We start from the raw sequence: 27,051 nt of genomic DNA, 5'->3' as shown, positions 1-27,051 counted from the left end.
TATTTATTAGACTGTTATAATGTCAAAATGATTGGTCATTGATTCAGAACGGGATGGCTCGAGGCCAGGATTTTCTAGGAACATCTTAGCTGCTGACCACATAAGGTTTTAGAATGATGCCCATTGTTGGGGTTGCATGGCAGTCTTTTATGGTTTCATGTGTGCCATGTATGATTGGCACAGGCAGTGCCATTTCTAGGCATAAGCTAAATAAGCAGCCGCTTAGGGCCCTGCAGCCGCTAGGGGGCCCCCAACCCAAAAAAATAAAAGTCAGTCGGGGTCTCAACTTACTGTTAGTGTGGATAGTAGAATACACATCGTGCAATTTCGAAATTTGGTTGTCCATCAGCAGTTTTCCTCTTGTTATGTCAGTCACTGACAGTCACTCAATTAGCCCATGTTAGCTAACATTTTATAGATAGCTGGCTAGACTAACTTACCTAGCAATCTAAACATTGTAGTAATCATGGCACACAAGGCATGTGCCCAGGGACCTTGACCTCTAGGGAGTGCCGGTTGATTTAGTTAGTCACTCTCACTCAGATATCATATGAACATGGCATAAGTCATGGCAAAATGTGTACAATTGCGGGAAATTAGCTTTAAAACTTAAATGTTCTCTCCATCTCTTGGCAAAATGTGTAGAACGGCAGGAAATTAGCTTTAAAACTGCACATTTTTCTCTCAACCCCTTGGCAAAATGTGTAGGATAGCAGGAAATTAGCTTTAAAACTGCTAAATTCTTGTAGAATGGCAGAAAACTTGCTTTAAAATTGCAACATTTTCTCTACGCCCCATTGCAAATATGTAGAATTGCAGGACATTAAAGATACAGTCTGTGATCTTAAGCACTTACAAATTCGTAAAATATTGTACAAATTGGAATTCATAACATATCATACAAAATGGATGACATAGTAGGCCTACACAATTGTGAACAATTTTCAGGGACCTGTTTGGCCCTTCAGCACTACTTCCAGAACTACTGGCTGAAATTATACAAAACCTCAGTAGCATCACTAACTTTAAAGCTGCACATTTCTCTCCACAGCCAATAGGGGTGCCACTAAAATGTTTTGCCTGCGAGGTGAAGGTGCCCCCCAACCAAATCTCGCTTAGGGCCCGGCCCCAAAAAAGCTAGAGACGGCCCTGGGCACATATGTGATCATTAATAGCTCTCCAAAGCCAACTCCCCTCTGCCAGAAAGGGGTGTGTGGTTCCATTGATAATCACAGGGTGTAACGGTGAGTCAGTGTGCACGCCCATGTGAACGGCGACGGAATCGCATTTGATGTGTTGGAATTTGCAGCAACAAAGTCGCCATATAATCCAGCAGAGACGTATAAACACTGGCTGGAGTACAGCTCTTTCGAGGATTGTTCTCTGAGAACTTTAACTTTTTAAATAATCGGCCATTTGATAAGGTGATATGCGCACGGCGGGCCCCTGGGGCATAGGCTATCCCTTAGCCCAAAGGCCAGCAGATGGCGATATTCAGTCGTGTCCATTTTACCGTCCAAACGCGTTGTATGCATCTGACAATACACTCTTATACCCCGTGGACCGGTTCATACCTAAAACATTATCCATTCAGCTGCAAAGGCATCAATTTCCTCCGTAACTATATTTAATGGCGAGAAGGAAAAAACCTGTGAAAATATGCATACTTTCTTAATGAAACACAATTTTCCACCACCATGCTAGTGGCTAATGCCTAGGAATTCTAGTCCCAGATGTTGGGTATGGCCTTCAGCTAATCAGGTTGCAGCAATCTTGTTTACCCCTGGTTTAATGCAGGGCACAACATCAGGAAGTAGCATTAGCTACTACTGGTGGTGGAAAATTGTGTTTCATAAAGAAAGTACACATATTTCACAGTTATTTTCTGCCTTCTCGCCATTAAATCTAGTTAAGGAGGAAATCGAGGCCTTGCAGCCTGAATGGAGAATGTTTTAAGTACGAACCGGTCCACGGGGGTTAGGAGTGTATTGCCTGCTGTATACAATGTGTTTGGACGGTAAGATAAAACCAACAATACCAGCTCAATATCTCCATCTGCCGGCATTTGGGCTAGCTATCCCTCAAAATTGTAATACGCGAAATCTTGTGCCGGAGTTTCTAGCTCTTCACGACTAATTGAATGCACTCAAAGCAAAGTAAGAAAACGAGAACAAGAAGGGGTGTAGCGTATCTCTCTGATTCTACCATATCAGCACATTGTCGCAGTAGCAGCCAATGGAACACGCTGTCAAGTGAAGTGGTTATGTTTTGTGATGCAGGCACCTACGCGTCGCCAAGCACTGGGACTTCTGGTAATAGGCTATTTACGCAACCTCGAATAACCGAGTCCTGCTCTGGGCAGATGACGAGGGATATTTTTGGTGAAAGTCAGGGCTGTCATAACGGATATCGGGAAGCTGGGAGGTAAGCGGGTCTTTGGATCTATTCTACCTTCTTGAATGTTTCGCACAGCGCCTATAATACACCTATTATATAAAATGTAGCCTAAGGTATCCTAGAAGTAGGTTAATAGGAGTACTGCGGAAAACCGTCGCTCGACAGTCTATCTCATCTTGCCTGGAAACCAGACGTTGAATTGCATAGAATTCTACGTCGGGCAAAAATGAGCGTTTGAATCAGGAAAGTTTCCTCTCACGACCTCTACAAGTCAGAATGTTGAATAAAATGATATTTCAACGTACTTTACCCTTTGTCAATGCGGTTTGTCCATTTGGCGGTAGGAATGTGAGACAATATATCCACAGGAAAGTATAACTAGGCTACATCAACTTTTCAAAGCACTGGTAGTACAGTGCACAATATAAAAAATACATGCGCAGATGCATGTGTACATGTTTACTTGGTTCTGCTTCAGGTGATATAATTCTAAATGCACTAAGACCACTTTTAAAAGTGTATGTAATTATACTTTCCTGTGGATATATTGTCTCACATTCCTACCGCCAAAAGGACCAACTGCACTGACAACCGGTAAAGTACCATAAAATATAATTTTATGTAACACTCTGGCTTGTAGAGGTCATGAGAGGGAACTTTCTGGATTCAAACGCTCATTTACATTTCTGCCCGATGTAGACTTCTATGCAATTTAACGTCGGGTTTCCAGGCAATATCTCATCAACTAAGTGGCCTATCAGTTTTACTGACAATGTTTAATCTGACCAAATGGGAGGACTCATCTTATTATGAGGATTCCACCTTTCAGTTAGCCCTATTAGTCATCCCGTTTGGGAGTGTGTGATTAGGGAACATTTCTAACAATATAGGAAGTCATGAATGTGTTGGGGGATGAAACATTGAGAATCTCGATCCTGTTCCCTTTCTCTTCTCTCTCTGATCTTGGGACAGAGGTGGATTTTTGGTAATGTGCTACAATCCTCCAAAATCAATTAGTTGTATATGTTTATACAAATTCTGCTGCTCCAATATTGTTTACCAAACCTCACACTTTCACACTACTGTCCAGCCCTAGCGGAGTATTCCCTCATTTCTCCATAATAGGTGAGGATTTTTGAAATACTTTTTGGCAGGGTTCTGTTTGTATCATGAGAAAGGAATCTAAAATACCATCCAAAAATCCTTCAGCTCCACTTTCCTTGAGAGTCTCATGAAAGGAGATGTTTTATCTGACGCCTCGATCACACCGGCAGTGTGGTTGCGTTTGAGTACACCAGAAGTACATTCATTTCCAATGGGACGCTGCGTTGCAGAGGCAGTTGCAGTGCATTCTGTGTGGCGCATACGTTGGATTTATCGAACGTCTGCATCAAATTATATGTGTAGACGGTTTGACAGAAATGGTAGCAGAAGGTGAATGTTTAACTTTTGTTGCACACACATCCAGATGATGCTGCATACCACTTTGTGCAATGATGCTGTCGGTGTGATCGAGATGTAACACCTGACTTCTTTCAAGTAGACCACAATTCTCCAGCCCTGCGGCAGTGAAATTCTTTCAAACGCAGAATGACGTTATCATCCCTTCAGCCGTTGAGGCCTGTTGTCTTTCACTGGCCTCCTGTGACAGAACAGTTTGAATGGTGACACTGAGCATTGTTCCAAAAAGTGCTTGGTTGCGGTCAACAGTATGTGCTGGGTGAACAATGTCCTCCTTAGACCTCTGACAGTGCTCTTTGTGTGAGCTCTCATTGGCAGCCTGGGCCAAAAATGTTGTGACAGTATGTTCCATGCATTATCTAACAAATGAACAAGCTTTAAGGGCTTCACCAAGTGTTATGCTATCTCAGCTACGGCAGTTAAAAACTGTCTGATAAGGCCTGGTCATTTAATGGATTAAGATCACATCTTGTGTGTTGAGGAAACAAGTTGAGACTCAAGAAGCTACATTTTTGGATAATATGAAAGGGGCATGTCAAAACAGACCCTTCTGATTCCTATGTTGATGTTTCCTGTGTATTTTTGAACCTGCTTGAAAGTGAACGTGATTATTCCGTTTCTCAACTGGAACTGAACTTGGAAAATACAATACATGATAAAATGGCAGGAAACAAAGATTCATATGTCAACATATTGTACAACACCTGTCAAACTCATTCCACGGTGCGCCAACTGTCTGTGGGTTTTTGCTCCTCTCTTGTACTTGATTGAATTAAGGTACCCTCACCTGGTTGTCTAGGTCTTAATTGAAAGGAAAAACCAGGAGACACTAGGCCCTCCATGGAATAAGTTTGACACCCCTGTTGTACAATGACCCAGCTTCTGACAATGACCCAGCCCATGATTTGGACATGAGGCACCTCGTTGCTCAAATTCTGGCTGTTTTTCAGAGACAACCAAGGCATATCACAAGATTGTCTCCACAACCTTGGCTCCTATCAACTTGATAAGTGGCGTCCCACACAACTCAGATGGCCAATGTGTCTGAAGTAACGGCTCAGGGAAGCTGTCCCTTAGCTTAGACCTTAGCTGTGCCAGTTGCTGTATCTGTAGTTGGGGTTTATAATGGTCAGCCTGCCCTCTAGACGGTTGCAGTTGAGCAGTCGTCTCACTTTGTCTGAACCGGAACAAAATAACCTAATTTAATATCATGTGACCAGTATCTTTAAACCCAGGGGTCTGCCAAGGTCTTGGCCCCTTTGTTATGTAGGCAAAGCATTCATTAAAATGTGCTTAACACTCCAGTTTGGAGAAGGACAGGCCTTGGAAACTGCTTACAATATACAAGAGCTCTCTCTCTGTGAATGTGTGCGCGTGTGTTTGAGGGAATATGCCTAAATGAAAGGGAAAGAGCGAATGTGTGTTTGAGCATGTTAAATGTACATTAAGTTTAAACGCAGTATGTGTAAGTCATTATAACCTGCTGTTACCAGGGTTAAATACTATTGACCTGCGATAATGGTGATCTGTTAACTCTGACAAATTGATTTTATGGAGGCAAAGGTATTTCATTAGTCAGGCAGGCTAATGTATCCATCTCATTACAATATTTTGTCCAAACCTTTTCAGTGATTAGATAGTATCCTACTACATTATTACATTATATAATCATCCAGATGCTTCTTTTACCCTTCTAATTTGAATTAGCTAGATTGACCGTGTGCTTTAGACCGTTGCAAAGTATTCACGTACACAGTCTGGGTTCACAATGGCAGCCCTGAGAGAGGCTCCCTCACTATGGCCAAACCAAGCAGAGTGCAGATAGATGAGGCGGTGCTCTCTCCCCCTCTTTCTCAATGTCAGTCATTATCTCCACAGACCAGTGATTCAGTTGGCACTGCTACCCTCTCTCTCTCTCTCTCCCTCTCCCCTCCTTTCTTTTTCCCTCTCTCTCTCTTTCTATCTGTTAGTTAACAATGTGTGTCTGCGCTATTGTGAGAGGCATCTGTCACCACCCAGAATGCACTATTTTCATGCTCAGTAGAGCCCCGATCAAGTTGGTTGGACCAGCGCCTCTCGCTCTGCAACCCTGACATCATGTGACATTATATTGTTCCCCCTGGTTCCTTTTGTGGCTTTAATTCAGTATTACTCTACCATTGTTTACTTTGTATGCACGTTGAGGTCAGTTATTGTGTTCCGTACACTGGCAGAAGGGAGGCGTTGTTTTGTTTTTGTTGTAGAGTGATCTATGCACAGTAGCTGACAGCAAATGTTAAAGTAAATCCTCTGTGAGTGACTGATGCTCAGGCTCCTTCTGTGCATGCAGTGGTGCTAGTTCATGTCAGCGGCATGAAAGTCGTGCCCTCTCTCTCATACATACCCAGGTTCTCCTGCTCTGCTCTGCTTGGCCAAGCCCTGTCTATCTCCTGTGCCCTCAGGGCCAAGGCCCTCACTGAGCAGCAGCACTTTCATCTGCCTCTATCAGACTTGCTGTCTGCCAGCCTGACACACAAACACACCTGCCTCACTAAAGCTCCCTAAATAGGTTTAAACCAGGTTAACTCTCTCTCTCATCCTCTAGGCATGCTACTAAAAGTGTCCTCCCTTATTCATACCCTCACACTCACATATCTCTCTATCACTCCTCAGCAGTGGATCAGGATGAATTCATTCCGGGATTCATCAAAACTAGAAAAGCGTTTTTCCCACGCTGCATTGCCAACAACAATAGACTGAGTAATTATTTTATGTCCTTTCCTCAAATGATACGATGGAAATATGGGTTTATTTTATCTCAACCTATTAAACTCTATGTGTTTGGTCAGTGTAAATAACTTTTTCAGAGATGCTAATCAAATTAGACCGAAGGGGTCCCTGGGTTTTTACATATCAGTTGTTTTATGCTAGAGTTTTCCCCTCCTGTATCAACGCTTGAGTATTTATTTTCCCTAGAAATTATGTTTCAGAACATAAGAAGTGATGTTATATCATGGCAGAGGATTATTCCTCCATGTTTATACAGCATGCATTTTTATAACAAAGGTTTTGTAATAGTTTTCTATTCTAATGGCTTTCTTCTGCTTCTTTCTGCAGTTGGAGGTGATTAACACTGTGGACATAATCATTTGACCTCACTAAGAAACCTCCTCAGCAGCCAAAGTGTCAACCATACATCCTGCTCACTGAAGCGCTATTCCAAGAGAGTGATGTGGACTTTGTTTGGGACTATTCATCAGTAAAGCTGACTGTAGAAGTAGCAGTCCTCCCTGATCACCAGACCTGATTTGACTATTAATAGTTTAGCCCAGCCAGCCAGCCTGGTTCCTTCTCCCTGTGTCTGATTCAGAGAGGAGCTCTGCCCAGCCTCTTCTCCCCACCACCTCCCCTCACGTTGTTGCAGGAGCTGAGTCTCTGCTGCCCAGGGAGGGCTCCCGACATGTCCACCAAGGCGCCCATCTATCTGAAGAGGCGGAGCAGGAAGGGGAAGAAGGAGAAGCTGCGGGACATCCTCTCCTCGGACATGATCAGTCCTCCGCTGGGGGACTTCCGCCACACCATCCACATCGGCAGCGGCGGGGGGGAGGACGACCTGTTTGGGGACCTGTCCTTTCTGCAGGGGAAGTTCCACCTTCTCCCTGGGCAGCAGGGCCACAGCCTGTCCCAGCGCTCCTCCATGTATGCAGAGCCCTTCCAGTTCAGCCGTACTGCCAGCGTCAGCGGATACACGGCCTCCTCAGAGAGCTCCCCCCTGCTGAAGAACGCCCTCTCTCTGCCAGTCATCGAAGGAGTGCAGGCCATCACCCTACCAGTCACCTTTGCACCCTCTTCCGCCCGCCCCCATCCGCCTCAGAACGCGCCCCCTCCACCCAAACCTCCCCGACTGCACCTGGATGACAAGATCCTGATGTCCCATCACCCAGGCCTGGACTCCTCTTCTCCCTCGGCACAGTCTCCCAGCAGGACGTCCCAGTTCTGCCCGCCCTCCCCCAGGTTGTCATCAGACGAGGATGTGTGTATCCAGGACCCCTATCTGGATGATGGGGGCCAGGAGCGCCCCTACCTGTCCCACGCAGGCTCCCTGCTCTCCCTACACCTGGACCTGGGCCCCTCCATCCTGGACGACGTGCTGCAGATTATGGACAGCCAGCGCCTCAGTGGCTTCAACGGAACCTGTCTGCAGGGCGCGAGGCAGGAGCTCTACACCTGACCATGGGAAGCCCTCGGCCCTCTGTCCCTTTACTGACCTTCTTAGTGTATAAGAGGAGGTTCTGACCTCAACCAAGCCTTGCTGGATTACAAGGCTGGGTTTGTACAGTAGTACGCTCATATGAAGTGCTTTTTTCTGGAACTTAACTTCAGTTGCTGTTTAATTGATATTGAATATCTTTCTACACTTTTCCATGTGAATTACTTAATATAGTAAGTAAGAAATTAAGTGACATGACATGAGCCAAAAGCTGACACTGTTAAATCTCCTCTACCCTTCCTCCAAAGAGGAAATGAAGAAACTGGTGAAAGAATATACTGCTGGACAGGAACTGAGGTCAGCATGTATCTGACTGGGATCATATTTCTCAGTGGGAGTGATATGGTATTGTAAAACCTGAAGGTTGCTGTTTGATCTTTTTTTTTTACTGCACCTGAGCTGTAGACTACTGTCCGTGCTCCTGAGATCACAGTTTGGTGTCTGTGTCACACAGATTTATCCAGCTTACAAAGCTATTCTGGAACTGACATTCTATTCAGTCCCTACTTGGTTTGGTTGGGGACATATGATCAAAGACACATTTATGGAAAGATGAACTATACAACAGTGAGGGTGTCATATCTTCAAGGACAAAGAGCCAGAGTGGTAGAGGAGGTCACCTCCCTGAGTCAGCTGTCTCATTTTCCAGCTTTTGTTATTTTTAATGCAAGAATGTGAAAGCTGTAACTTTGTATCAGGAGAGACAATGAGTGTTGGAGAGTTCAGTTCCATATCTGTTGACTTTCAAGCAGATCTCAGAGAGCTGCTTTTACTGGCCTTCATGCTCTGGTAATTGAGATGTTGGACACGTTTGGAGTAGTGTTACGTTTTCATTCTCAACCTGAGACCGCTCATAAGGAGATTATCTCACCGCTGTAGCCCTCCAAGTTTCCTTGTGTTGCTCAAACTATCTCTGTAACAACACAGAGAAGTTCAGAATCAGACTTTTACCAATGTTATTTGGAATTCTTGTTAAAAGATACAGATATAGGATTTTAATTTGAGCCAATTTGCTGCAACAGGAAATGTGAATTATTATGTGGATCATAATTCATGGACATTCTTGTAGGGGTTGATACATTTTTCAAGTCTGAAATTTCTAAGTGGAAATTACAAACTAATACAATACAAGGTAGAGTTGCCAGATCACCATGTGCTTCAATTTTTGTAATTTCAATATTATATTAATTAGAATGTAGCAATCAACTGGATAATAATGGGTTATGATTCTTCATAAACCCAATAATAAATGCATGATTATTTGCACCCAGAGGTGCATGGATTCACTTTAACATTGTAGAAAATATTTTGGATGTGAAACAATAGATAATATAATTTAGAACATACATTGGTTCTTTGATAACGGTGGACCAATGATGGTCAGGTTTACCTTGAGGATGGACCAATGGCACAAAACGTTGGATTCCCCGTTAAGACATTATACCAAGCAGAGATACCATATTGTAGGAAAACAGACTACATTTATGCATAAAGCTTAACAATATAATTATAGTCTCATATTAGATTACATTTCTTGATACTTTACATTGACAAACTCACTAAAGCACTATAAACCCATTCCTGCACAATAAAATGTTAACATTTACAATAAATCTGTTGGCAAGCATTGTAACAGCATAGTTCCATGAATTACACCTTTTAAACTGCTCTATCATTTATATGTTTACTTTTGGATATCAACTCATCAGGACATATCTATCAACATATAATGTTATTACTCCATAAAATCCACCCTGTGCATGGTTTATGTGATTTCTAAATCAGCTGGAAAAGCACTTGGACTCCATAGCTGACATGTTGGGAAGAGGACTGTATTAATAGACATATGCTTCAACTCAGAGAGAGAGGATCTACTGCAGCGGAGTCTGTCCTGAGCCCGAGCCTGGTCCAGACACTGGAGCTGTCCTGCTGACCGTGGCCAGGCCAGGATGGTGTTACGTAAGGCTGTGTCTGTTTACTCTGGAGCTCTGCTGACAGACATGCAGCCAGCCCCTCAGTACAGTACACCAGCCTCTCCTGCATCGTGGAGGACTGTTGACGGACTGATGTTGACACTAATAACCTTCCCTGGCTCCTCCAACTGCTATTAATCATGATTTTTACAATCTAGTTAGTCGTATACTGTACATAATGACTTTATGTGAACATACTTTGGTCTTCCTTTTTTAAGCTGTGATATATGGTATGCCTCCTACGGTAATTGAACTCAAGTTATTTTGGCATGTTTCACATTGTATCTATCTACTTGTCCTGACCTCCAAGTAGCTGTTGGTTGTTTTAGAAAGGGGTTGCAGCATACAGAACCAAACACACTCCTGAATTTGTCTTCTTCATTACGTTTATCATAGTTGTTATGGCACTGGCTTTGCTAATATCGGAATCACCAGATATGAGGCTACACGCAGGGAACTATAGGCATCAAACTTATCCAAGTTTTGTAGACGTCTATTACATCATAACCTTTGCTAATCTTCAATTTTTGCACAATATTTATGTGTTTGATGATGACTTATCGTGCTGCTACGAATTGGCGTATTTTACGTGCTGGGACAAATTATTTACTGGCATCACAAAAATGATTACAAGCTGTAAAGGAATAAATGCAATGTTATGGTTAGAATAAAATTGAATTCCTTGTTTTGTCTTTTCTGTTGTTGTTTTTTTGCCATGGCCCATCCAGTTTTTTTAATAGCCCTGGGAACACCACTGAGACGGGCTCTGAAGGGGGAGGCTCTCCGAGGGAAGGGAGACGGGGGGGGGGTTGAAACAGCTGGGGAAGGTGAGGAGAGGGAGAGACCAAAGATATTTATTTGTAACCTTTTCTCTCAAGTGGTATATTTCTGATCAGAGCAAATAGTTAAGCAGACAAGTTAAAAACAACACTGTTTCAAGTGTGTTTTCATCTTGAGATGTCTTTTCTGCCCCTTTGAGCTGGTCATCAAGGAACTTCAGAGATGGAAAGATAGGCTAGTGCAGGGATCACATGGTCACATGTTATTTGACCTTCGTTATACTGTAATCGTAAAAAAAAAAAAAAAAAACCCTGAGAGGAGTTGGGTTTGATGGAGTGGAGCAAACAGGCCACTTTAGTGCCATTCTGGGAATGCCTGGATATCCCTATATGCACCAATCCAGATCTTCTACACAAGCTCTTCTGTTTCTCTAGAGATAAATCGAAAAACAGCGCTTGGTGCACCAGCAAAGACATGCCAGGAGATTTCCAAGGTGACCTCCAGAATGTACTTGTGTTGATTGTGCGGTTCAAGAATCTATTCCTCTCTAAATTATTCATACTCAACACCTCACTGGCCTGGGTAAATTATGTAACTGCTAAACAAAAACACCAGTGACATTCAAAGGAGACCCCTGGTAAGTTTCACAATCAAACAAGTGTGTTGTTTTTCACCGTCTCCCTCATTGGCTGGGAACACCAGCTGTCTGTCTAGGTCTAGAAGCATGGTATACAGAGATGTATTGAGGGGATAGGGAGGATGGAAAGGCCTGCCCAGGCCTGAGTTTGGACCTCCACTGGGGTGGTATAGCGGGATGAGGTTGTCATGAGTAAGGGAAAGGTTTTAACCTGAAAGTTGCAATATGGTGGCACTGACAGGGCTGAAAGTGGGTAGCATTCAGTGAGTTTGACAGTTTACATGTCAGAAGAGCTACCTGAAATCCATGCCCAGAATGATCCCTTCCTTCCACTTGGTTACATCTCCATCTGCTGGACATTATTGTATATCACTAGAAGTAGAACATTAATCAGTTATAATAGCAACACTAAAGTCTCAATTACATTCTCATATAATATATTTTCCAAGGAAGTAATGAAGACATGATTTAATCATGTTGCCTGAATTTGTATAGCGCCTAAAACACATAGCTGGCTTTTGTACTACCACCCCCCGCTCTTGCGCAGGTGCAAACTATCCACGGCAAAGCAAACCAAGATGGCGGCTGTTGTTGAAAATGTTGTGAAACTGTAAGTACTGTTATTTTCCACCTAGTTAAAGTACGCGGATGTGTTTTACGTTTAAATATAATAAAGGTCGGTGATAACACAAACATGTACATTTAAATGTTATGGTAAATTGCCGAAGATGTTCTGTAAAGGAACCGAGTAACTCAGTTATCAAACTGAGTAGTTGAGCTTTGCTGACTGTAGGAAATGGCTAGCCTGGAGTGTAATCATTACGCCGATTCTCTTGCGAAACGTTTTCTCTGTTGCAACAGTAACCGTTTACTCCAAACGGAAAACGCAAACGAGAGTTTATATTGGACAAATTCAGGTAGGTCCCTCCCCCGTTTCATTTGCTCTCGTTTGGTTCTTAAATGGTAAACGTTATCCGTAATGAATAAACCCCAGCTAGCTAGCAAGCTGTGTCAGTCAGTGTGTCAACACTCATCAATTAGCTATGTCAACAGTTTTTTTTTAAACTAAATTGTTAATGAACACATTGAAAGGAACCAAATCTCACCATTATATAATCAAACGTCGGGCACAAGTTAACAAATGTACATGAAGAACTGCTGTCATTGTGGTAGCTAGCTAATGTTGCTACCTAACTAGCCAAATGATTGTAAACTAGATAGCTAGCGTGTCACTATCCCAGTTTACTCTTACCGTGGATGTGTTTTCAAACTCCCCTTGGAATTAGTCGGATTACGCGGATAGGGATTTGCGGATATCCAGTTGGCAACTTGGTTGTTACGTTTAGCTACTTAGTTGGAGTGCACAAAGGCTGTTGTTGTTTTAGAATGTAACGTTAGGCCTACTAGTTAGAAATTAGTCCAGGTCTTGTTGTACAATCAGCGTTCTGAATTTATCTGCTGACACCGTCTGCAGATGTGTTCCTGGCATGCTTTTATGTGGAATGCATGTTTTGTTGAGCTTTCCAACAGGAAATCCATGTGTCACCACAATGCATTAGTCACTATAAAGGTAATGTCCTTGGGGCAGTGTTAAAAATAACTTTTGCCGAAGGAGTTCGGTAATATTAATTAGATGTGGTTTTCTTCAAGACAAAATTCTACCAATTTCAAAAAATTATCATGGAACAAATGTAGTTTCTAACACGAGAACAGTTATTAGGCATCTTTTCCTGAAGCCTTTGTATCACTTTGCCTAAAATAGATTTAAGATGATAGTACTACGAAGCTTTCAGGACACTCCACAGAGCATTTAGGTAAGTAAAAAAACGGGTTTCACTCATGATTCGTGTTGAAAATCTGAACCAGCAGAGTCTGTGCTCCATACCAGGCAGACCACTGTTGCCAAGCCAACAAAAGAGCACATGCTGACACAGTCCAGGGACACAATTACATAGTTTGCTTGCCTACTGCACCGAGGTGCCAGGATAAAAGTGACAAAAAGGTTTTTAGCTGAGGCTGTGATAAAGGCTTTGAAGTGAATTATTTTAAGCCTCTTTTACAGCATAGTAGAGAGGTAGCCTAGAATTCAGACAGCATGATTTGGCTTAAATAGATGGTAGGACCACATACCACACCTACCCCCTATGGTAGAGATACACACCAGGTACTGTCAGTTGTTGAACTAATGTATGAATGTATCATTCTTATCACAGTATACACAGGCAGTCTGTTTCCTAGTGCTAACTTGTCCCTGGCTGCTCCTCTCTGTGTGTGGGTGCAGGCTGGGAGAGCAGTACTACAGAGATGCCATGGAGCAATGCCATAACTACAACGCCCGGCTATGTGCCGAGAGGAGTGTTCGAATGCCCTTCCTGGACTCTCAGACTGGAGTGGCGCAGAGCAACTGTTACATTTGGATGGAGAAGAGACACAGGGGACCAGGTTAGAGATACAGTACACATACACACAAACTGAAGTCACATATGATTTTGCTTTCAGAACTACTGAGTTCACAGCTTCGAGTAGTAGGCTGTGTCATTCATCACCTTCTCATGTTCTGGAGATGAGAACAAAAGAGAGCCCTGTAGTTCAAGCCCTCAGGAGAACTTCGGTTCACCTATGTAAGCTGAAACATTAAACAAAGTATTTTAGATGTAAAGTGACAGTTAATGCCTTTTGATAGGTCCACATTAAAGTCTAGAACGTATTTAGTTATAAGTGCACTTCAAATCAAATTTTAATTGTCACATGCTTCGTAAACAACAGCTATAGACTAACAGTGAAATGCTTACTTACGAGCCCTTCCCAACAATGCAGTATACAATTTTTAAAAAGTATAGAGAAAAAATAGAGCTCAGGAGCAGGTTTTCATCAAGGATCTCTCTGTACTTTGCTCCGTTCATCTTTCCCTCGATCCTGACTAGTCTCCCAGTCCCTGCCGCTGAAAAACATCCCCACAGCATGATGCTGCCACCACCATGCTTCACCGTAGGGATGGTGCCAGGTTTCCTCCAGACGTGACGCTTGGCATTCAGGCCAAAGAGTTCAATCTTGGTTTAATCAGACCAGAGAGTCTTGTTTTTCATGGTCTGAGAGTCCTTCTGTGGCTTCTGTCTGGCCACTCTACCATAAAGGCCTGATTGTTGGAGTGCTGCAGAGATGGTTGTCCTTCTGGAAGGTTCTCCCATCTCCACAGTGGAACTCGGGAGCTCTGTCATTGACCATCGGGTTCTTGGTCACGTCCCTGACCAAGGCCCTTCTCCCCCGATTACTCAGCTTGGCCGGGCGGCCAGCTCTAGGAAGAGTCTTGGTAGTTCCAAACTTCTTCCATTTAAGAATGATTGAGTCCACTATGTTCTTTTGACCTTCTATGCTACAGACATGTTTTGGTACCCTTCCCCAGATCTGTGCCTCGACACAATCCTGTCTCGGAGCTCTACGGACAATTCCTTCGACCTCATGGCTTGGTTTTTGCTCTGACATGCATTGTCAACTGTTTGACCTTATTTAGACACGTGTGTGCCTTTCCAAATCATGTCCAATCAATTGAATTTACCACAGGTGGACTCCAATCAAGTTGTAGAAACATCTCAAGGATGATCAATGGAAACAGGATGCACCTGAGCTCAATTTCGAATCTCATAGCAAAGGTTCTGAATACTTATGTAAATAAGGTATTTCATTGTTTTATTTTTAATACATTTGCAAACATTTCTAAAAAACTTTTTTCACTTTGTCATTATGGGGTATTGTGTGTCGATTGATGAGGGGAAAAAATTATTTAATCCATTTTAGAATAAGGCTGTAATGTAACAATTTGGAAAAAGTCAAGGGGTCTGAATACTTTCCGAATGCGCTGTATGTGTGAGTGTGTGGGTGGACTCCAGTGTGTGTGCATAGAGTCAAAAAGAGTTAGTGCAAAAAGGGTCAATGCAGATAGTCCGGGTAGCTATTTGGTTAAAAATGCTCTTGCAGAAATCGCTCCGCCAAATCCTGGTTGCTACAATTCTAATAATTTCAGTTTATGTGACCAAACAAGCAAGTATAGTGTAGAGAATCATTGTACCATCTAAATCGCTGTGAAATATATTTTCCATAACTAAAAATATTGTATTTTCAGCTGTTTGAAGCTGCTGTACAAAACCGAAAGTAAAAGATGCAAAAATGAAACTTAATAACAGGAAGCATAGTAATAGCGCACATAGAACAGATCTACTGCGTCTTAGACTTGCTTTCAATGAGAATGACAGATCTATAACACACATTTCTATGTGAATTTGGTCTGGTCGCCCAAAAAGTTACATATTGCAGCTTTAACTATTAAGCAGTCTTATAGCTTGTGGGTAGAAGCTGTTCAGGATCCTTTTGGTCCCAGAATTAGGGCTCCGGTAATGCCTGCATTGCGGTAGCAGAAAGAACAGTCTATGACTTGGGTGGCTGGTGTCTTTGACAATTTTTAGGACCTTCCTCTGACACCGCCTGGTATAGAGGTCCTGGATGGCAGGAAGCTTGGCCCCAGTGATGTACTAGGCCGTATGCACTACCCTCTGTAGTGCCTTGCGGTCGGATGCCGAGCAGTTGCCATACCACGCGGTGATGCAGCCAGTCAAGATGCTCTCAGTGGTTCTTTTTGAGGATCTGAGGGCCCTTGCCAAATCTTTTCAGCCTTCTGAGGGTGAAGAGGCATTGTCATGCCCTCTTCATGACTATGTTGGTGTGTTTGAACCATGATAGGACACAGAGGAACTTGAAGCTCTCGACCCGCTTCACTACAGCCCTGTTGATGTGAATGGGGGCTTGTTCGGCCCTCCGTTTCCTGTAGCCCACGATAAGCGCCTTTGTCTTGCCCACATTGAGGGATAGGTTGTTGTCCTGGCACCACACTGCAAGGTTTCTGATGTCCTCACTATAGGCTGTCTCATCGTCGTTGGTGATCAGGACCACCACAAACTTGATAATGGTGTAGGGAGTCGTGGGTGAACAGGGAGTACAGGAGGGGAGTAAGCATTTTACATTTACATTTTAGTCATTTAGCAGACGCTCTTATCCAGAGCGACTTACAGTTAGTGAATACATTTTTTTTTTTTTATACTGGCCCCCCATGGGAATCGAACCCACAACCCTGGCGTTGCAAACACCATGCTCTATCAACATCCCTGCCGGCCATTCCCTCCCCTACCCTGGACGACGCTGGGCCAATTGTGCGCCGCCCATGAGTCTCCCGGTCGCGGCCGGCTGCGACAGAGCCTGGATTCGAACCAGGATCTCTAGTGACACAGTTAGCACTGCGATGCAGTGCCTTAGACCACTGCGCCACTCAGGAGCACACACCCTTGAGGGGCCCCCGTGTTGAGGGTCAGCATGGCATATGTGTTGTTGCCTACCCTTACCACCTGGGGGCGGCCCATCAGGAAGTCCAGGATCCAGTTGCAGAGGGAGGTGTTCAGCCCAGGGACCTTAGCTTAGTGATGAGCTTGGAGGGCACTATGGTGTTGAACGTGGAGCGGTAGTCTATGAACAGCATTCTCACGTAGGTGTTCCTTTTGTCCAGGTGGGAAAGGGCAGTGTGGAGTGCAATAGAGATTGCGTCATCTGTGGATCTGTTTGTGCAGTATGCGTATTGTAGTGGGTCCAGGATTTCTGGGATTATGGTGTAGATGTGAGCCATGACCAGCCTTTCAAATAATTTCATTGCTACAGATGTCAGTGTTACGGGGCGGTAGTCATTTAGAAAGATTACCTTGGCGTTCTTAGGCACAGGGACTATGGTGGTCTGCTTGAAACATGTAGGTATTACAAACTGGGTCAGGGAGAGGTTGAAAATGTCAGTGAAGATACTTGCCAGCTGGTCAGCGCATGCTCTGAGTACACGTCCTGGTAATCCGCCTGGCCTTGTGAATGTTAACCTGTTTAAAGGTCTTACTCACATCGGCTACGGAGAGTGTGATCATACAGTCGTCGGGAACAGCTGGTGCTCTCACCCACGGTTCAGTGTTGCTTGACTCGGAGCAAGCATAGAAGGCATTTAGCTCGTCTGGTAGGCTCGCGTCACTGGGCAGCTCTCGGCTGGGTTTCCCTTTGTAATCCGTGATAGTTTGCAAGCTCTGCCATATCCAACGAGCGTCAGAGCCGGTGTAGTAGGATTTGATCTTAGTCCTATATTGACGTTTTGCCTGTTTGATGTTTTGTCGGAGGGTGTAGCGGGATTTCTTATAAGCGTCCGGATTAGTGACCCGCTCCTTGAAAGCTGCAGCTCTAGCCTTTAGCTCAGTGCGGATGTTTCCTGTAATCCATGGCTTCTGGTTTGGATATGTACGTACTGTCACTGTTGGGTCTTAGTTGTATGTTAGTGAGCACCCGATCTGTCCTCTCTCAGGCGTGGCCCCAGGACAGTTGTACACCTACCCATCCCGCAGGTGGAGGAAGAAACGACGAGCCCACCCCCCAGAAGATCCCCGGCTCGTCTTCCCTCCTCTGAAGTCAGGTACGTCCTTATCATGGGATACTGCTCATCTTAATAATACTAAAGCTGTGTTGACATGTTTGTGTGCCCCTCTGCACAATTTTTCTGTTTGTTCTTTACTCATTTGTAAAGGTTGTTTGTGGTTCTCCCTGTCTGTAGAGCTGGACCTGGGGTTGAAGAAGGATTCCCTGTCATCATCTGATGGCAGCAGTCTGGAGGCCCTTCTGAAGGGAGAACCCCTGGACAAGCGGGGTCCTCCGGAGCTCCGAGGGCCTGAGGATGAGTCCAGTCTGGCAGACTACACTGAAGGGGCAGTCACCCCTGCAGCACGTGTCAGAAAGGTACCATAGCCTTCTGTGGTTGGAGGGACCGTGTGTGATACCTAGCTTGTTTATTAGTCCTCCAATGACATTAGCTACTGCAGTTACATGCATTCTTCTGTCTATACAGAGAGTCCTGGAGCCAGATGACTTCCTGGATGACTTGGAAGATGAGGACTATGAGGAGGACACCCCGAAAAGAAGAGGCAAAGGAAAGGGAAAGGTGAGAGAAGCTATTCTAAACAAATAATTGTTAGTAATGTTAAGGGCATGTCATCTGAAATGGTGTCCAATGCGGCAACATGACTGTACCTATGATATTAGGGATGAGGATGATGTATTATGATGGCGTGTTTGTCCACAGGGTCGTGGAGTGAGCAGTGCCAAGAAGAAGCTGGATGCTGCGGCGGCTGCGCTGGATGACAAGGACAAGCCCTATTCCTGTGACAGTGAGTCCCAGGGGGGTGCAGCAGAGCCTGGGAGGGGAAAAGTGGGAGTACAGATGGGCTTTGCAGGGGGGGCTACTCTCTCTACTCCCTAGGAGCTCTCTTGCTGGGAAGTCTGTTGTTTTTAGCTCCTGAAATTGTCATCTCTTGCAGCTGAAACTCAGACACTCGGGTGCATTGTTGATGCCTTTTTGATTCTCTGTCAGTCTGTGAGCGTACTTCTCTGAGTCTTTCAGTCTATGCTCTCTCTCCCTTTTCTCTCTTTCAGACACTTTGAAACAAAAGCATATTTCAAAACCTTCTGGACGAGGTACATTTCTGTCATTCCTGTTTCCTCTGCCTCCAGTCCAGTCTGCTTACTGCCTGTTTGTTTCTCTCTCTGTGTGTGTGTTGGCTAAAATGTAGAACACTTTGAGGTTAGTAGAACCCATAGACTAGGCTAAATGTTGCTGCCTCCCCCTCATCCACTGAATGGCTCTCATTTTCAAGGTAAAATTCAATTGACTTGAAGTCAAAGTTAACTTGATAGGGTGGATTGTGAATGTGTAGTGTAGAGATGCATTCTCTGTGCTTAATTTCCACCTCACAGTTTAAGTAGCAGTGTCAATTTGTATTATTTGATCCTAAATGACATTTCGGCTACTCAACAGTAGTTTGTCTTCAGGAATATCTTGGCTCTGTATTGCACACTTACTATTACATACACTACAGCCAATGAACTGTTGGCGATATGTTGGTCATAATCGGGCTTTGTGTCTTGTCTCTTAATTTAGTATGTCTCATTTGCATTTCTTAGCTCCATTACTTTTTCTTATCTCATCTGCATCCTGTCCTGTCTCGTCCTCCTCACCTGTTTCTTTAGAGTAAAATAGTGCCTCTGCTTTTGTTTTGAACCACCAGCTTGGGGCTGTGTGGATCTTGGTGTGAGACTGCCTATGCAATGCCTGTGGGGGGGAGGAATGTTGTTGAGAGCCTTGTCCATCCAGAAGAATACTAACCTGGGTTCTGCACCATGGCCTTTGTGGCAGTCTGGGCTGCGAAAGGGGCAGGGAGCTGGGGCTGGGAGCTGACCTAGTCAGTAATCTTGCACCTCTAGGTATCAGCTGTAGAAATGTGAGAGGGTGATTGCATGGGTGGAGGGATTAAGAGAGTGTGGGAGAGAGGTAGGGAGGAAGTGTTTGGTCTGCTGGTCCATCTTATGCTAGACCTCACACAGGCCCTGAGGCTTGGGTAAAACACTGACATCTTTGTTTCCATGACTCTGACAATCCCACCACAAATCCATCTATTTATAACCCTGGGTATTAGGCTAGTCTAGACTCCCCATACCATTCCCAAAGCACCATAGTTCTAGTCTGGCACAGGAGGTCATCTTTATTAAAGTTATTAGTACTAATCTAAGCTGTTTGGTCCATTTATTAAAACAGACTCCATCAAGCTAAAATGTAGGGTTTTGTCTGCTGAAAAGATTCCTTCCAAGAAACAGATCTAGCCTTCTCTGCTCCAGTTGAACTTGAATTGCACAATTGTCATTCAGGGCCACAGATGGTCTATCGCCTCCAGCTATTGAGTGCAAATTGAAAAGTCTGGAAACTAAATATGCTCTCATCACTCTTCCAAGATGAGCCAGTGCAGACTGAAGGATGGGGTTAAGAGGGTAGAGGTGGACAGCAGTGTTGTGGACGTGCTGAAACTGGTTGACTAAGTGGGAGGATGGACCAAACAGCAGGCCATTGCAGAGGACAGGAGTGCATGAATATGATTTTCAGCATCAGTAAATGTCACGGCAAGGTCAGATCCGAGCGATTTAGGAAACAATGTACTCTGACCTCGTATGAAGGCTACTTAATTGTTTACGTATGTTTTGTTTTCACACGTGTTGTGTTTGGGGGTTTCTCTGGCAGTCTGTGGGAAGCGTTACAAGAACCGTCCGGGCTTGAGTTACCACTACACCCACTCCCACCTGGCTGAGGAGGAGGGAGAGGACAAGGAGGAGCCTGAGGTCCACACCCCCACTCCCCAGCCTGAGGAGCCAAAGAGTAAGTGACCAGTCATTGGTGACCAGTGAGGTCATTTATAGGTCATTGGTTAGCCGTAGTAAGTCGATGGCTGTCTTGCCTACTACTTACTAAAAATACATACTGTGTATTTATCGTACTACATACTATTTAGAACATACTGTTTAGTAAAAAATAATGCAGTAAGCAACCAATATCAACATACTAGGCTTTCCCATCCTGAGAATGCGTCTTCTAATACGCAATTGTGTTGATTCCCGCCATTCGTTCATTTGGGTACATTGCGTCCCCTTATCTCATTATCAGCTGTTGTCAAACACACGCAAGTATGGAAAGAATATTCTCTTTCTCAAAAGTGTGCAGCGAATTTTACTAGATGAAAAGCCGAAATGAGTATAAATGACATCCTGGCATTTAAAGCATACTCGATTTTCAAAATTCCACATACTATAAAACGTCCTATTTTCGCATACCTAAAATGCCTGCTACTTAGGTATTTTGACACGGCCAATGACACTGGATCCTTGTGCGATTCCGGACCCTTGTTAATCAATAACCTTTGAATGCATGCTTATACAATGTTTTATTCTGTGTCTCTCCCTCACAGCACCCAAGAAAGGTCCAGATGGTTTGGCGATACCCAATAACTACTGTGACTTCTGCCTGGGAGACTCGGCCCTCAACCAGAAGACGGGCCAGTCAGAGGAGCTGCAGTCCTGCTCAGACTGTGGACGTTCAGGTAACCACTCCACCCCTGGCCTTTACCCTGAGAGACGGGGCTAACCTCGGCATTTGAGCCGATTTGTATGAGCGTGTGTGAGTGGTAGACTTTACTTTAGGATCCGTATTGAGTGTGTTCAGACGCATGATGGCATAGTTCCAAAGACCAGTAGTAATGACAGTGGCAGACAGGGTTTGTCCTGTGAGACCCACTCTCTGTGTCCAACCCAGGCCACCCATCCTGCCTGCAGTTCACCCCCGTGATGATGGCTGCAGTGAAGACCTACCGCTGGCAGTGCATCGAGTGCAAGTGCTGCAACATATGTGGCACCTCAGAGAATGACGTGAGTTCACCTGCAGGCTTCATACTTATTACTGTGGGATAAATTAAGTGTACTGTATGTTTGAAATAAGGTGGTACACTGAAAACTGCATTGTATAATGAGCCTGTTGTCTTTTGTCCAGGACCAGCTTCTGTTCTGTGATGACTGTGATAGAGGCTATCACATGTACTGTCTCAGCCCCCCTATGACTGAACCTCCAGAAGGTAAGAGCAGGATGTGCATGTGGATGTGTCTGTTCCATGATGTTGGCTGAAATGTGCTTTTTCACAGCCACTGCCCAATTTGCCTGTCTAATAAGGGAGGTTTGAGTCAACAGCTCTTGACATTTTGGTAACGAGTGTTGTGGTTTTCTCTCCGTAGGGAGACAGATTTATCTCAGTACATTTGGCAGAGCAGTGTCCAAGTAGAGCTCTCAGGCAGCGTAGCCAGACAACGATAGCATGGCCAGGTGTTTTACTGATGAATCACCTCTTTCAGCACTTTGCTAGCATTTGAAATGCTTATTCAGTGCAAAGTATTAGAGCACAAAATAGCCTCTACCTTTAGACCCCATGGAAGAAAGAGCATATTTATTGGACTAAAAGTATGTGAGTCATTCACCACTCTGTTTCCTTGTGTCCTCTAACAGGGAGCTGGAGCTGCCATCTGTGTCTGGACCTATTGAAAGACAAGGCGTCCATATACCAGACCCGTAATGCCCCTCCGTCGTGATGGACCCCCATCCTCACACACACAACCCTCCATCCACAGTGAGGTTCTCTCTCAGTGGTCAGCAGAGAGGATGGGGTGGGACAGATGACCTGTGAAAAGGGAAGTGTACCTTACCAGCCCCCTGCTGAAACACGCCTAGGTTTGGTTGTTATATGACTGTTACACAGTTCCAAGCTCAAGTAACCCATAGGCTTTTGTTTTCAACTATTTGTCAATATATCAAACTCAATGTGTCAATACCCTGAACTTGACAATACATCAAGTATGTTTCCTTAAAAGTGGCTTAAACCACAAACGCAGCTTTTACCAGCCAAAATACCTGAACACAAAGTACACACAATCTCACATACAGACACACATACAGTGCATTCGGAAAGTATTCAGACCCCTTCAATCTTTCCACATTTTGGTACGTTACAGCCTTATTCTAAAATTGATTAAAAATAAATCGTCCTCATCAATCTACATTTTTGCAAGTTTATTAAAAATAAAGAACTGAAATACCTTATTCAGACCCTTTGCTATGAGACTCGAAATTGAGCTCAGGTGCATCCTGTTTCCATTGATCATGCTTGAGATGTTCCTCAACTTGATTGAAATCCACCTGTGGTAAATTCAATTGATTGGACATGATTATGAAAGGCACACACCTGTCTATATAAGGTCCCACAGTTGACAGTGCATGTCAGAGCACAAACCAAGCCATGAGGTCGAAGGAATTGTCCGTAGAGCTCCGAGACAGGATTGTGTCGAGGCACAGATCTGGGGAAGGGTACCAAAAAATGTCTGCAGCATTGAAGGTCCCCAAAAACACAATGGCCTCCATCATTCTTAAATGGAAGAAGTTTGGAACCACCAAGAATCTTCTTAGAGCTGGCCGCCCGGCCAAACTGAGCAATCGGGGGAGAAGGGCCTTGGTCAGGGAGGTGACCAGGAACCCGATGGTCACTCTGACAAAGCTCCAGAGTTCCTCTGTGGAGATTGGAGAACCTTCCAGAAGGACAGCCATCTCTGCAGCACCAATCAGGCCTTTATGGCAGAGTGGCCAGACGGAAGCCACTCCTCAGTAAAAGGCACATGACAGGCTGCTTGGAGTTTGCCAAAAGGCACCTAAAGGACTCTCAGACCATGGGAAACAAGATTCTCTGGTCTGATGAAACCAAGATTGAACTCTTTGGCCTGAATGCCAAGCGTCACATCTGGATGAAACCAGGCACCACTCATCACCTGGCCAATACCATCCCTACGGTGAAGCATAGTGGTGGCAGCATCATGCTGTGGGGATGTTTTCAGCGGCAAGGACTGGGATCGAGGGAAAGATGAATGGAGCAAAGATCCCTTGATGAAAACCTGCTCCAGAGCACTCAGGACCTCAGACTGGGGCGAAGGTTCACCTTCCAACAGGACAACGACCCTAAGCAGACAGCCAAGACAACACAGGAGTGGCTTCGGGACAAGTCTCTGAATGTCCGTAAGTGGCCCAGCCAGAGCCCAGACTTGAACCCGATCGAACATCTCTGGAGAGACCTGAAAATAGCTGTGCAGCGATGCTCCCCATCCAACCTGACATGGCTTGAGAGGATCTGCAGAGAAGAATGGGAGAAACTCCCCAAATACAGGTGTGCCAAGCTTGTAGCGTCATACCCAAGAAGACTCTAGGCTGTAATCACTGCCAAAGGTGCTTCAACAAAGTACTGAGTTAAAGGGTCTGAATACGTATGTAAATGTCCTATTTCTAAAAACCTGTTTTTGCTTTGTCATTATGGGATATTGTGTGTAGATCGATGAGGGAAAAAATACAATTGAATACATTTTAGAATAAGGCTGTAACGTTACAAAATGTGGAAAAAGTGAAATGGTCTGAATACTTTCCGAATGCACTGTACATGCACACGACTGCTCCGAATGATCCTACTTTTATTCTGCAAAATATCTGTTTTGCGTGTAGAGGAAATAAATAGTTGAAATCAATTAGCATGCCAATGCTTGTTCATAATAAGAAAATGTTTAAGGTTTTGTATATTTCTATATTTCTATAGCATATTAAAGGTGTGAATTATTTAAAAGCTGCAATAATAGGTTGGTTCTGAAATGATCTTTGTGTAATGCCCATCGTCAATATCAATGAAAAATCCTCCATCTCCTGATGTGGAGGCAACACTGAGAGTTGGGAAACCACAGGGCATAGAGAGGGCCTTACCATTACTTAGTACACTTCCATCTCTATACCTCAGAGAGAGGAACAGGACATTGGCGTAACTGTTTAAGGAATTGATATTGAGTGTTCGCTGCATTGAAGGAAAGTGAATCAGTGGTTGCTGGTTGGCGTGATTAAGGGAATTTGAGTGTATCCTATGCCTACAGCCAGCCTTTTACCAAAAATAATGACCTATTCCATTGGTAGGCAACACTGGTCCTGGAGAGCTGCAGTAGGTAGCAGCAGTAGTCCTGACCTGGACCCCTTTTTGACCCATTGTTGTTATGTGTTGGGAGATCATTTAAAAACAGACAACTAACGAGCACAGGACTTTGTGTTTCCCTGCCCATACCGGCTCGGATGTCTCACTCCACCCTGCTCCAACCTGCTCTACTGGGGCCTCACGTGACTGTCACGATCTACACTTATAGCCACAGGAGGGCAGTAATGAGCAATACAAGTGCTGCTGGGACTGTGGGGAGATGAAATAATATTATTGGGATGATGGGGAGCCATCAGAGGATCTAGTCAGACAGTGGTGTGTTACCACAAACTGCAGACTGGTGTGTGCACCTGGATTTGCTATACTGTAGTATTTTCCTTGGAGTAAAAATGATTTGACATTGTCATATATAGGTCTACATTTCTATTATTCGCAAGATGGGCAGAAAGGGATTCTAAGGTGAACCTTAAAGGCACATTTCTGAATCAATTGCATGTCTGACTTCTTCTCTTTGTTTCATGTAAAGGGAACACCAGTTTTTTTCCCTTGCATTTTCTCAATATGTGCTTCTCCCCCAAAGCTGGGCGCAATGCTCTCCACAGGTCTGGCACACATATTACACAAATTACAATTAGCTAAAATGACTGTATCTCAACTTGAAAAAAACACAGGATACATTGACAGACATGGTAAAAAGGCAAAAACAGTCAAGCAAGTGCATGATAATGTGTGCCCTCACACATGTGTGCTAATGGTATACTCAGATTTGAATTCATCAAAGTGTAAGGAAGTTGTGTAATATAATTTAGCTATACTATCATGTTATATCAATAGCCAACTAACAAATACTAAAGTGTTAAACAAGTATTTCATGCATTTTTTTGGATGTTTGTTTTAGAGGCAGTTTCCATTTGGATCATTACGGTTTTGGTTTCATATTCAGCAATTATATTGATTCAGTTGATGTAAAACAGTTTTGAGACTTTATTTGAGTTGTGAATGAATGTTTCCTTTATGGTAGAAGGTTTTGTCTTTTTCCAGGAAAATAAAATATTTGGCACTGACTGTATTTGGTGCCATGTCCTCTTTTCTCTATTACAGCAATTGGCATTCAGGATTACATTTACATTTACATCATTTAGCAGACGCTCTTATCCAGAGCGACTTACAGGATCTTTGAAGCACTATTGTATCAGTGATGAAATCTGTGTCCGTGGAACCAAAACATTGGAAATTAATTATTGTTTACCTTTATATTACAAAGCCTGTTCTTGGTGATGATTTAACATGAAGGCAAATGGACCAATTCATAACCCTATTGTTTCAATAAACATGTCATAAACAGAAGCCATTTCCTAAGGCTCTGGACTGAAGTCAAAACGGGCAGACCAACTTCTCCATAGAGAGGAACTGAAGGGTGAGGAAGGAAGACTGCATGATTATCATAGATGTATGTAATTTACATTTTACATTTTAGTCATTTAGCAGACGCTCTTATCCAGAGCGACTTACAGGAGCAATTAGGGTTAAGTGCCTTGCTCAAGGGCACATTTACGTCATTTAGCAGACGCTCTAGTCCAGAGCGACTCACAAATTGATGCATTCACCCTTCACCCTATAGCCGGGGCGGCAGGTAGCTTAGTGGTTAAGAGCGTTGTGCCAGTAACCGAAAGGTCGCTGGTTCTAATCCCCGAGCCAACTAGGTGAAAAATCTGTCGATGTGCCCTTGAGCAAGGCACTTAACCCTAATTGCTCCTGTAAGTCGCTCTGGATAAGAGCGTCTGCTAAATGATTAAAATGTAAATGTAAGCCAGTGGGATAACCACTTTACAATTTTTTGGGGGGGGGGGGGTAGAAGGATTACTAAATATGATGTAATGTTCTTAAGAAAGACTGTACTTTTAGGCAATACCCTGGGTAGGTTTTCTGCTATTGACTTAAGGATGTCAATGCACATCATATTTAGCATGTCAGTTCCTTTTAGTTATCTAACAGTCAAAAAGCAATTCCTCTGCCTTCTATAGAATTGTCCCCCTGCAAGTGCTTGGCCTGTCTTTAATTAGGGCAGGTCTGACTCTTAAGCTAGAGGGTAGTGTCTAGCTTTGAAAAAGT

At 44.0% G+C, this 27,051-nt stretch overlaps 2 protein-coding genes across 4 annotated transcripts; both read left to right on the top strand.

Moving 5' to 3' along the window:
- The first annotated feature begins 2,102 nt into the window (after window positions 1-2,102).
- Window positions 2,103-10,772, top strand: LOC121579512 (cdc42 effector protein 2-like). The gene is made up of 2 exons (XM_041894141.2): window positions 2,103-2,424; window positions 6,955-10,772. The coding sequence occupies exon 2, from the start codon at window positions 7,298-7,300 to the stop codon at window positions 8,066-8,068; it is 771 nt and encodes a 256-aa protein (XP_041750075.2). The 5' UTR covers window positions 2,103-2,424; window positions 6,955-7,297; the 3' UTR covers window positions 8,069-10,772.
- A 1,280-nt stretch (window positions 10,773-12,052) lies between these two features.
- Window positions 12,053-22,929, top strand: LOC121579511 (zinc finger protein ubi-d4). 3 transcript variants are annotated; one of them, XM_041894138.1, is made up of 12 exons: window positions 12,053-12,107; window positions 13,779-13,939; window positions 17,874-17,981; window positions 18,120-18,301; window positions 18,411-18,503; window positions 18,645-18,729; window positions 18,995-19,036; window positions 20,631-20,765; window positions 21,352-21,483; window positions 21,696-21,808; window positions 21,930-22,011; window positions 22,437-22,929. In XM_041894138.1, exons 1-12 carry the CDS (start codon window positions 12,076-12,078, stop codon window positions 22,517-22,519), a joined length of 1,248 nt encoding a protein of 415 aa, XP_041750072.1. In that variant the 5' UTR covers window positions 12,053-12,075; the 3' UTR covers window positions 22,520-22,929. The 3 variants fall into 3 exon arrangements, with proteins under 3 accessions (XP_041750072.1, XP_041750073.1, XP_041750074.1); XM_041894140.2 differs by lacking the exon at window positions 12,053-12,107 and adding an exon at window positions 12,511-13,311; XM_041894139.1 differs by lacking the exon at window positions 18,995-19,036.
- The last annotated feature ends 4,122 nt before the right edge of the window (window positions 22,930-27,051 follow it).

Source organism: Coregonus clupeaformis, chromosome 13, assembly GCF_020615455.1.
Source record: "Coregonus clupeaformis isolate EN_2021a chromosome 13, ASM2061545v1, whole genome shotgun sequence".
NCBI classification, from domain to species: Eukaryota; Metazoa; Chordata; class Actinopteri; order Salmoniformes; family Salmonidae; genus Coregonus; species Coregonus clupeaformis.
This window is presented reverse-complemented; position numbering and strand designations above follow the sequence as displayed.